An 11,699-nucleotide genomic window follows, 5' to 3' on the forward strand; every position below is an offset into this window, starting at 1 on the left:
ATTAAAATTTCCCTGTAACAGGGCCTTGGCTACTCTCACTTTCATCGCCCCCATGGTGCCCATGGGCTCCCTGGCATTTGTTTTATAAAAGGGGATCTGAGACTATTTTAGCTTCTTCAAAATTAATGTGTATTAAAGCATATGTGGATATATACTATTTAGAAAAAAAAACTCTAAATAAACATATGGTCTAAGAGGTATCTAATATGTATAGTGGTGCTATTTTTTTTTTGGCTTTAAAATACAGTGAAATTATCATTTATTCAGCAATGTTGGAGCCTGGGGCATCTGATAGTTTAAATATTCTGGTTGCTTAAGAATTACTATCTATATCATTGGGGGATGGCAAGTTTTGATGAATTTAGAATGTAGTGTAAAATATAATATGGAAATGGTGCGGAAAATAATTTAATCTTTCTTTGATTAATCAGACTAAGATCAGAATTAGGGACTATCTTAGGGTTTTTATTTTGTGTATTGATTATCCTCAAATAATGTAGTTAAGAAATATATGATCATTGGAACTTTTTGATTGTTTCTGTTCTTGAAAGATGCAATTTAACTATAATTTTTATCAAGTCCTTTTAATTTATGACCCCATTTATTCATTCCCCAAACAATCGTTGAGCACATAGTATGTGCCATGTCCTGTGCCAGTCACTGGGATATACAAATACAAATAATGACGAGGAAGAATAGAATAAGAAGAACGGGGTTGGAGGGTGTTACATTGACTGGGACACTTGAATCTATGTTGACACAATAAGTTTAAAAAAAATTTAAATTATAAAAAGAGAACAAGAAGAAAATAACTACCTCAATGGACACTTAAATAGACCCTAGTATTTTAGGTATTTTATCCATATAAAGCCATTTAATTCCCATAACAGCTTAATGATATAAGCAATATTATTATTACAGATGAGAAAACTGAGGCAAAAACAACAACAACAAAACAAAAAGAAAAAAACATTAAGGAACTGTCCAAGGTCACACAGCTGATAAGTATTAGAGCTGGACCCAACCAAGTCCAGGCAGTCTAGCTCCAGAATTTGAGCCCTTAACCATGTGGCTGCGCTGCCTGGGATGCTTGTTTTTAAGGAGTTTACAGTCTTGTGCAAGTGATAACCAATCAACACAGAGGGTGGCCAGGGGACCTGGCACAGACCAGGTGGTGCCTGGGAAGTCTTCTTGGCAAGGGCCCATCTGCCCAGGCTGATTCTTGAGGAACAGATAGAATGAGTGAGCTAACAGAGGTGAGGGTGAATGGACAGGAGGTCAGTCACAGCAGTGTGCACTCCAGTCAAAGCCGGCCCCATTCAGGGAGCTGCCTGAGGTGTGGCATGGCTAGAATAGACAATAATATTTAATACAACAGAAGCCTGATGTAATGCGATAAGATACTTTTTACTAAGTTCTCAACCAAAACATCCATTTGAGGTTACTCTCAGCATGGAGGCCAGAGCCCACAGCAATAGCATGACGTCATATCCCTGAAAGACCCAGGCTTTTTGATTTTTCCAAAAAAAGAATTAGCCAGAAAACAATGTAGCTCTTGGGCTACATCTATTTACATTCTCCTCAGAGGGTTTATAAATTACGCCAGGAACAACAGAAACAAATCTCTCTCATCACCCCAACTTTCGATCTGGTTAATGAGGCATGTGTAGGCAGCATTGGGGTGAATCTGTTTTTGTTTCTATTGGTGCAGGCAGAATCATCTGGAAATGGAAATCAGCCGGAAATATGTAGACCGAAGGGCATTGTCTGCCATGAATCTTCTTGTTCTGGTCCATCACCTCTGGTCATTAGCTTTCTTCCATTTTCAAATTTCAACAAGCCGACATCTTTATGACTGCTGCTTTGGACCATTTTTACAATTCAGGAATTCTTTTTATTCGAAATATTTTCTGATCATTCACAGAGAATACAAAAGGCGATGCCCATGCTTCTGGTGGCAGCTTCCCTGCCCCCATCCCAGCCTCCACCCCCGGGAGCGCTCCTAGCATCCAGATCCTGCCCACGGCACTTCCCAATACAGTACTTCAGTCCAGCTTTTACTTACATCGACAAATGATAGTCCTTGAGCTAGGCAGGGATAATCTTATTGATAGCATTAGAATAATTCCAGTGAAACCATGCTTACAATTTTGAATCTAGTTATCTTGTATGGTAAAATATTTTTGCTGCAGCCCAAATGTGGGTCCCAGCTAAATTGTTGGAGGTTTTGTGTAGTCTTTATAACTTCTCAAAAATATCCATAATTCACCTTCGTTTTTTGAACAGAATTCATTTTAGAATTTGTGCTTCAAGACGCTAGATTTTCCTGGTAAATGTTTCACTTCATATCTGACCAAGTATTTCCAAGTGGTGTATATATAGTTTGGAGGATAACTTTTGTTTTTCTGTCCTATTTATTTACTTATTTATTTAGATAACAACAATGCTTTTCTAAAAAAAATGTTTTTCGACAATGCTTATTTTTCTCTTTAAAGACAGAAACAAAAAATATAGAAAAGCAGCTCAGGCTTGGTGGTTCAGCTGGTCACAGCCTTGTCCCAGCATGCCAGACAGGGTGTGCATTCGACCCCTAGTCAGGGCGCGTACCAGAAACAACCAGTGAATGCAAAAATAAGTGGAACAACAAATCAGTCTCTCTCTTTTTCTCTCTCCCTCTTCCTCTCTCTCTAAAAGCAATAAGAAATATGGAAAAACTTGTAAAAGCTAACATAAATTTGATAGTCATAAAGACTATTTTATTATTTTTGAAATTTCAGCACTGTTTATTCTCCCTTTTGTTCTAATGATCTGTTCTGCCATGAACTTTTAGAAATTCTAAGAGTGTGCTTGGGCAGGGCCTTTCCTTACCTTCATCACTATGGAGAGCAGTTAATAGAGAGCTAAGTCATCTGGAAAACTGACTTAAAAAAAAAGTTGAAAACGGGTCTGTTGAGTGCCATTCACCCACAGTCTAGCATGTGTCTTTTCTGTCACACCCCTTTTCTTTCTGTTCCAGAGCTGACCTGAGATAAGACTGTCATTTAAAAATTGTATTACTCACTCATTTATTCATTTTATTCAAAAAACCCCAAGTCGAAGGTCTCAGATTTCAAAGATGTCGGAGTCTGTCATAGGGAAGTTCTAAAAAAGTGACTGACAACAGGTCTTTGTTGAATCCAGTTCCTTTGTAGAAGCAACAATGATATTTGTTCAAATTAGGTGGTAAGGATATGATTGCTAATTAATGAATTGGTGAGTCTAATCTAAAAAAGTTAATCCATCTCAAAAGCAAAAAGCAGTTCCTCCTTTTTTCCCCATGGGTAATGGCAAATAAAGAGCAGTTCTTTTTTTTTTTTTTTTCATTTTTCTGAAGCTGGAAATGGGGAGAGACAGACAGACTCCCGCATGCGCCCCACCAGGATCCACCCGGCACGCCCACCATGGGGCGCGACACTCTGCCCACCAGGGGGCGATGCTCTGCCCCTTCGGGGCGTCGCCATGTTGGGGCCAGAGCCACTCTAGCGCCTGAGGCAGAGGCCACAGAGCCATCCCCAGCGCCTGGGCCATCTTTGCTCCAATGGAGCCTTGGCTGCGGGAGGGGAAGAGAGAGTCAGAGAGGAAAGCGCAGCGGAGGGGTGGAGAAGCAAATGGGCGCTTCTCCTGTGTGCCCTGGCCGGGAATCGAATCCGGGTCCTCCGCACACTAGGCCGACGCTCTACCGCTGAGCCAACCAGCCAGGGCAAGAGCAGTTCTTTATTCCTGAAGGTAAGAGATTAGACTTTTTTGTAAATGGCTTTAGCTCTGACCCCATAGTAGTCACCGGAATATTACATATTAAATACACATGTTCTGCTTTGCAGATTTTGATAAAGCTGATGGTTTTAAACATTTTAATTATTATTATTATTATTATTTTGGCTTTGGTTTTAGGATACCCCTGCACAGTGAATTTATTGTTCTGCGCTTTTATAGCTGTTAATCAGTATTCTCAGAACAGGTTTATATTTAGGACAGTCATGTGTTTTTACTGACACAACAACTCTGTGAGATGGTCAGGATTACTGGCAGGCTGTGGAGAAGAGGCTTCTCTGAGGTCATCTGGTGTAGTGGTGGCATTGCTAGAGTTAGGAATAGAATTAGGGATCACTCACTGCTTGGGCTCCCACACTGCTCAGAGGGGTCACGCCTCCTGTCTGCCTCCTCCACTTTCTTTTTCTGAAGTTAACAGTCTTTTTTTTGCAAGAGGAAGAGACATACAGGGACAGACAGACAGAAAGGGAGAAACATGAGAAACATCAACTCATAGTTGTGGCACCTTAGTTATTCATTGATTTTGTATATGTGCTTTGGCTGGGGATTGCAGCTGAGCCAGTGACTCCTTTGCTCAAGCCAGTGACCATGGGGTCATGTCTATGATCCCTTGCTCAAACCAGCGACCCTGCACTCAAGCAGGCAACCTTGGGGTTTTGAACCTGGGTCTTCAGTGTCCCAAGCTGATGCTCTATCCACTGTGCCACCGCCGGGTTGAAGCTAGCACTCTTAATAGTGACTTGGCAGATTCTGGAGCACTGGGAACTTGAAATGGGTCTTTGGTCTTTATGAAAGAGTTGCTTAAAGAGAGAGTTGGCTCCCTCCTGTAGCTTATTCAAACTGATGAAACTTTCACCATCACTGATCAAAACAAAAAAACATGATGCCATCATCCTCCCATTTGGCAATAGGGATGTCAGTGCTAAATAGTACTTGGTTAGCAGGAGGAACATTTGAGGGAAGTTAAAAAAATATGCATACATACATATGTGCATATACAAATTTATATATTTGTTATTCTGATGTGAGAAGAGATGATTGTAGTGTAAGTGTAAAGGTGTTTACAAATTTTATTCAGAATCTAGGGCCCAAACCTACCTAGAAACCTGACTTCGCACATGAATTTTTTCCCTAACTTGAACTAGTCTTAACACAGTGGGTGAGGCTCACGGGGTTCACATCTAGAATAGTTGAGATAATCACTTTGTGTCATTGCAAAGGCAGGTGGCTGGGAGGAAGGAAGATTTCACATCGATTGATCTCTAGACAGGTGCTGTTGCTGTGTAGGACCTGGAAGCCTCATGGCTAGGGCAGTGTTTCTTCACCTGTGGGTTCTAGACCCCTGGGCGAGAGCTAGCTGAATGTATATGTACACAAGCATCTTCTTGAGACTAAATTAACAATGATAAATATATATTGAGCACTTCTTATGTGCCAGGTACTTTGCATACATTGTCTCATTGAATTCTTACCACAATGCTGGACTGCAGTTTCTGTTAGTATTCCCATTTTCCAGGTGAATGCTAGAATAGACTCACAGAGGTAAAATGACATTCCCACAGTCATGTAGAACTTTAGGTAACAGTTGGATTCTGGGAAATTTTTGATGTTGAGAAGAGACTTTTTAGTTTATAGGTTTTTTTAAAAAAACATTTTTTCCATTGATTTATAAGAGATAGAGAGAGTTGGAGAGAGAGAGAGAGAGAGAGAGAGAGAGAGAGAGAAAGTAAGGGAGAGGGAGAAAAAGAAGCTTCAAATTATTGTTCTACTTAGTTGTTCCATTTGGTTGTGCACTTATTAGTTACTTCTCATATGTGCCCTGACCAGGATTGAACCTATGACCTAGGCGTTCTAGGACAATGCTTTATGCACTGAGCCACCTGGCTGGGGCCAAAAAGAGACTTTTTAATTTAAAGGATGGAATGACAAATAAGTGTTAATTTGTACACTAAAGCCAATTAATGAGTAAGGCCAACTCTGTGGGGAAGGCCATGTGCAGGCTCAGTGAGAAAGGCTGCTATGGTCAGCCCATGCTGGCTGGGCAGAGGGAGGGGTTGTGGTACACATGCTGTATTTGTAGGCCTTGTGAAGTTCTATTGCAGGAACAGCTTCAGAATTCATGGGTAAACTTGTCAGTTTATCAAAGAGGAAACTGTGCCCCAACTTGGGGAGTATTTACTCATGCGGTACCATGCCTCTGGGGCAGCTTTATTTAGAGCCCAGGTCTCCTGACTCCCAGTCCAATGCCCTAGGCTTTACCATTATGAGTAAATAAAAAACAGTCCTTTTAAATGAGAGGAGATGATTCGCAAGCCTTCTGGCACTTTTGGAATGGCTTGAGAATAAAAGACTCAGCCAGATCCTCTTGGCATTACTGAACCCCTCTTTACAGAAAGTTGCAAGAAGGATTCACCTCAGATCCTGGGAACATCTAGCAATTTGGCTTGATGTTCACAGAGAATCTACTCTAGGCATAGAGGAGAGTCAATGATAGCTGTTCTCCAACACCCAGTAGCTCAGAGTGGGACATGCATAGTAGTTGAAGAGCAAACTCAGTAAGACTTCACTCCATTGGGCAGTGGACTTTAGAATGAACAAATTCATGAATACTTTTTATATCCTTTGGGCCACCCTCTAGTATTCTAAACCTCCTGGGCTGCATGGAGATTCCTGGCAGTCATCACACAGGGCAGCTCCCTGCAAAGGCAGATTAAGGTTGGTTGAGTCCCCGATGCAGAAGAAAATATTGAGCCCCTTAAAAAGAAAGAGAGAGAGAGAGAGAGAGAGAGAGAGAGAGAGAGAGACAGGAAAAATAAAAATACATGTTAACCATAGTTTTTAAACTATATTTTTAAGTAAATATAAAATTTTATGTACTATTAATGTTAAAATTGCACATATGAAGCTAAACCTGGTGTCATTAGAAAAAAGTGTAAAATTGGGGTATTGTAGGGCCCTTCAGAAGTCGGAGGCCCAGGGTGCGTGCCTGGTGCACCCGCCGTTAAGTCCTCCTCTGGCTCTCTGTCAGATAAATGAGACCATTTCTAGGTGTGATCATTATGTCATTGAGCAGCTTCTCTCACTGGCTACTCCCCCAACTCCAGGCTTTTGTCATTCTCTAGGCTAACCCTTGGGTACTATTAATCATTTCTGTATTGGTAATAGCCAAGAAGCAGCATTGGTCCCATTTTCTATGGATAGAGAGCTCCTCAGCAGGTAACAAGCATATTGAACACCATAGGCTCCTGAGGATAGACTGCATTTTTGAGAGCTTAGAACAATCAGCTTCCAGGTTTTACTTTGAATATTACACAAGACAAGTGTGATATGTATTGCCTAGTGGTCTTTGACTCAAATTATAGGCTGTGAGTCCACTGACTTTTCCTGATGTCTGTGGCAGAGCATCTTGCCCTCTGGGATTCTTCTTGGTCTTCTCTCATCCCTTTACCAGTTAAAATGACAAAATAAATAATTTAAGTACCAAGGATCCATCACGCAATCCATTTTTTTTAAGTGAGAGAAGGGGAGATAGTAAAGCAAACTCTAGCATGTGCCCCAACTGGCATCCACCTGGTAACCCTGTCTTGGGCTGATGCTCAAGTACTGAGCTATTTTTAGCACCTGAGGCTGATGTGCTGGGACCAACCAAGATATCCTCAGCACCGGGGGCCACACTTGAACCAATGAAGCCACTGGCTGTGGAGGGGAAGAGGGAGAGAGGGGTAGAGGGAGAGAGAGAGAGAGAGAGAAACAGATGGTCATTTCTGTGTGCCCTGACTGGGAGTTGAACCCAAGATATCCATATGCCAGGCTGATGCTCTATCCACTGAGTCACCGGCAAGGGCCATGATCAGTTTTTCTAAAACCACACTGATTCCAGCCCCTGTTATTGTATACACACCTTTTGGAGGCCTCTTCTGCACATAGTAACTGCTGCAGTTACTAATTTCTTATCAAAGCATTGCAGAGCCTAGCAGATGAGTTTCACCCCCTTTATTTGGCTGTTCTAGACTAAATGAAAAGTCTTTGGCTCAGCAAGGATACCCTAGGGGAGTAGTGCCTTAAATGTTCTTATAGCTTGTTCTGCTTTGACTGCCAGTGCTCCTAACTGTGGACTGAGAGAAAGATCGAAGACACTGTGTCAGTCACATTTCTTCCTTTTAAATGTACTGATGGATGAACGGGCGATAAGAGCAACATACTGAAGTAGAATGCTCCCAGACTATATGGCTGCAAAGAAAGCAACTTCTAATTCCAAAGCCCATGGCAAGCCAACAGGAGGTCTGTTCTTTGCAGTGGAACAACAGCTTTCATAAAAGGATGTCTTATTTCTTTAAACTGAAGTTGTTTTAAAAATGTGGACAGAGTTATTAGTAATATAGAACCAAATCCCTTGATATTCACTGTACTGCACTGACTCTTGCACAGATGCATTTGCAGGTGTAGTGATCTTCTGCTTCTAATGAAGTTGTTTGTGGGCCAAAAAAAAAAAAGAGTTCATTTTGAGAGGCCCTCTGCATTACCCGACTCATATATGCATTGATCTGGATGGCGGAACTTGTGAGAATGCACGTTACAGGGTAGGGCCATGTGGCCTTTCATTTGCACGTTGGTCCTTTGGTTTACAATTATATTTTCAAACTTAGGGAAGCACAGCCTTCTTCATGGAAGCCTGAAAATAATGCCATATGTTTTGAAATTGTTGGAGGAATGAATAAAGAATACTAAACAGGAAAGGTTTTTTTTTTTTTTTTTAGCATTTCTCTAGGAAACCTTAGCAGTTAGAGATGGAGAAGGTAGAAAAGTGATTTGAGTGGAATCTAGAGGCTGGAATAGAAATCACATAGCATAAATCCCTCACTAGAGTTGAGGAAACAGACCCAGAGAGGTGAAGCTATGTGTCAAGGATGCCCAGTTAGACAGCAGCAAAACCTGGGCTAGCGCCCAAGCTTCCCAACTCTCAGTCTAAGGCCGTTTCTGCTACACCATTTCTTTCTCTCCCAACTAATTTACCCTGGAAATTAAGAAAGAGACAGAATCTAGTAGAGTACTTAGCAAAATATAGTTCACAACCACTTGTGTCCGAGTCACCTTGGATGCCTTTAAAATGCAGATTTCTGGGATTCATCCAGACCTATCAAATAAAATGGAGGCTTGGGCGTCTGCATTGTTCACAAGCTCCTTAGTGATTCTATGCCCATTCCATCGGAGAGTCATCAGTCTGGGGTCTACAAATAGGTAGGTGGCACATGGCAGGAAATGAGTGCTACCTTTCAGCATCACTGAACTTATCTTGAGAATCTGGTCCTCACTCTTCCTTGCTGTTCTTCCAGTCGGTCATGTAGTGAGCTGAATGGAGCTAATGATGGACTGAAGAGTAATTACACTGGCTTTCCTGTTTTCCTAATGCCTGCTCTGGGCAGAACTGTAACTACTACTATTAGCTCTTTTTGTCCTAACTGGAAATATTTATCTGTTGTATACTGCTCTGCTGTACTTCGTGGAACATAAATGAATGCTTTGCAAATATCCTCAAGCATGCAGGTCCTCTCCAGACTCTTGCTACACAGGACCTGGCCTCAAAATGTCTCTCAGTGAGTCCGCAAATCATTTAGTCAGAGTCCCAGTTACTTCGCCACGCAGGTAATTATTGCTTCTGCCACTTAAGTGGAATTTTAGTACATTGCTTATAGCAATAAATTTAGGGCTTGTATTTATGCTATCTCTGCTTCTAGTCATAGCATAGATTTAAAATTCCATTTCTGTTGGGATACTGCTTTGAACTGTTCTTTAGTATGAATTTGGATGATAAATAAAAAAAAAATAATACCATAATCTCATTTTTTCCTTTAGTACCTAAAAGACTTAAAACAACAGCAGCAACAACAAACCTAACACTCAGGTTAGCCTGCATACGGGATTGTTCCATGTTTCATGGCAGACCAGTAACTGAGCAGTTTTGTGAAATGATTGACCTGGGTTGTAGAAATGTGACATCACAACACTTAGGGAGTCTCGTTGTGGAGTGTCATGGGTCTTGTGGTCTGTTTTGCAGCATGCTCTTTCTGACAAGGCATGTGTGAAAGCTTTTGACCCAAAGACAACTTGCTTACAGGAGTGCCTTATCACCACCTTCCAGGAAGCCTACTTTGTTTCAGAAAGTTTTGAGGAAGCCAAAGAAAAGATGAGGTAAGCTTGTTTTTCTTTCATCTAGAGAAAATAACTCATTTTTTGGGCTCTGTTTCTTCCCTCTCTCTATCTCTTATACTGATCAAGGTCAATCACCTATCCTTCCGTTTCTGTTTGTTTTGCAGGGACTTTGCAAAGTCAATTACCCGTCCCTTCTCAGTATACTTCAATCCCTACACACAGAGTATTGAAATTCTGAAAGACACCAGAAGTATTGAAAATGTGGTACAGGATCTCCGCAGTGATTTGAACACAGTGTGTGATGCCTTGAACAAAATGAACCAGTATCTGGGGATTTGATGCCTGGGACCACTGTTGTTGCCAGCATGAGCTTTCTGGGGCTTAGCAGTCAATGTCATATAACACCAATAACTTTCTGTGTCACGGCTTGGCTAGTAGGCATGCAATTATGTATATCTCTACCTACTTGTAACTTACTGTGCTAATGTGTGGAACAGCATTAAGAACCCAGTGACAAGTAACCACTCATTGTATGAAAGATTGTACTGTGTTTAAATGTCTTAAATCAATTTGACATTCCTGCTTAGTGTCTTTAACCAAAGTGCATCTATTTGAAATTTGTAACAAATAGTCCTCTTATGATTCTAGTTTATTACCTTCACTTTCTCAGCTCTGAGCCTTTCTTCTGTGTTCATTAGATAAAATGAAAATTGCAGTGAAACTGTTTCTACTTTCCATAGCAGCAGTACTTTCACAGTGTTATTTGAGATAAACCCAGAATGGTATGAAACTCCCAGTCACATTAACAAAGATCTAATATTCTGTTTCAGGAATTCTTGGGGTAACACACCAGTAGGAATGAACTTCAGGCAGAGTATTTATACAATGGAAGAAAAGAAAAGCTTTTTAGAAATGGGATATATAGGTTGCACTGACGTTGTAGAGATTGAGTTGTGGAATGCTTCCCAAAGCGTTTTGGAAAGAGATACTTCCAGAAAGGACATTAGGAAAGACTAAACAGTGGGGAATAAGTTTGAGGATTATTAATGTTATGCTAGAATAAAGTAAACTACCATGCTCAGGTAGGTGTTTAACTCATTTCTGTTGGAGGGCAATAAAATCATAGTGCTTTGCTTTTGAAGACATGGAAATTGAGTCTCAGAGAGGTGAAGTGATTTGGTCAAAGCAGCACAGTTAGTTGTATAACAACATTTATAGCCCATGGCATATTGCTTTTGGATTGCTAAGAAGCTTACCTTGGTATATACATATATTTATGTGTAGTCAGAGAAGGGAAAAGAATACTTATCAAAACTAATGTTTATCACTAAATAGAAATTGTTTTGTGATTAAGACTTTCCAACAGTACAAATATTTCCTCTCACAGGCCCAAATCAAGCCAGATCTCTGGGATGCCATCTGTTTGTTCAAAGTTTGGGCACATTTATGCAAAAATAGTGATAACACCACAAATCTCTGGTCATGTTTGCCATAAGAGGTATAATCAGGTGGTTAAATATAAATAAATAAATAAATAAATAAATAAATAAAACCGTGGAATAAGTGAATGAATTTCATCTTCTGATTTCTTCAACAAACACAGCACTGTTCCCCTTGTTCTGCTTTGGTGGGGCACAATCCTGGGGAGAAAAAAGGGGAGACAAGAAAAAGTAGAGAAGGTAAAGATGATGAAATGACTTTTAAGTTAGCCATTCTAAAATACTTACTGGAGCAATTCC

At 40.7% G+C, this 11,699-nt stretch overlaps 1 protein-coding gene across 1 annotated transcript in view; it reads left to right on the forward strand.

Moving 5' to 3' along the window:
- Window positions 1-11,417, forward strand: part of TPH2 (tryptophan hydroxylase 2) — a 150,760-nt gene extending 139,343 nt beyond the window's left edge. The window contains exons 10-11 of the mRNA XM_066258260.1: window positions 9,866-9,999; window positions 10,125-11,417. Coding sequence (XP_066114357.1) covers window positions 9,866-9,999; window positions 10,125-10,299 — 309 coding nt within the window. The 3' untranslated portion in view covers window positions 10,300-11,417. The remainder of the gene's footprint in view (window positions 1-9,865; window positions 10,000-10,124) is intronic.
- The last annotated feature ends 282 nt before the right edge of the window (window positions 11,418-11,699 follow it).

The sequence above is a fragment of the Saccopteryx bilineata genome, chromosome 2, assembly GCF_036850765.1.
Source record: "Saccopteryx bilineata isolate mSacBil1 chromosome 2, mSacBil1_pri_phased_curated, whole genome shotgun sequence".
In the NCBI taxonomy this organism is placed as follows: domain Eukaryota; kingdom Metazoa; phylum Chordata; class Mammalia; order Chiroptera; family Emballonuridae; genus Saccopteryx; species Saccopteryx bilineata.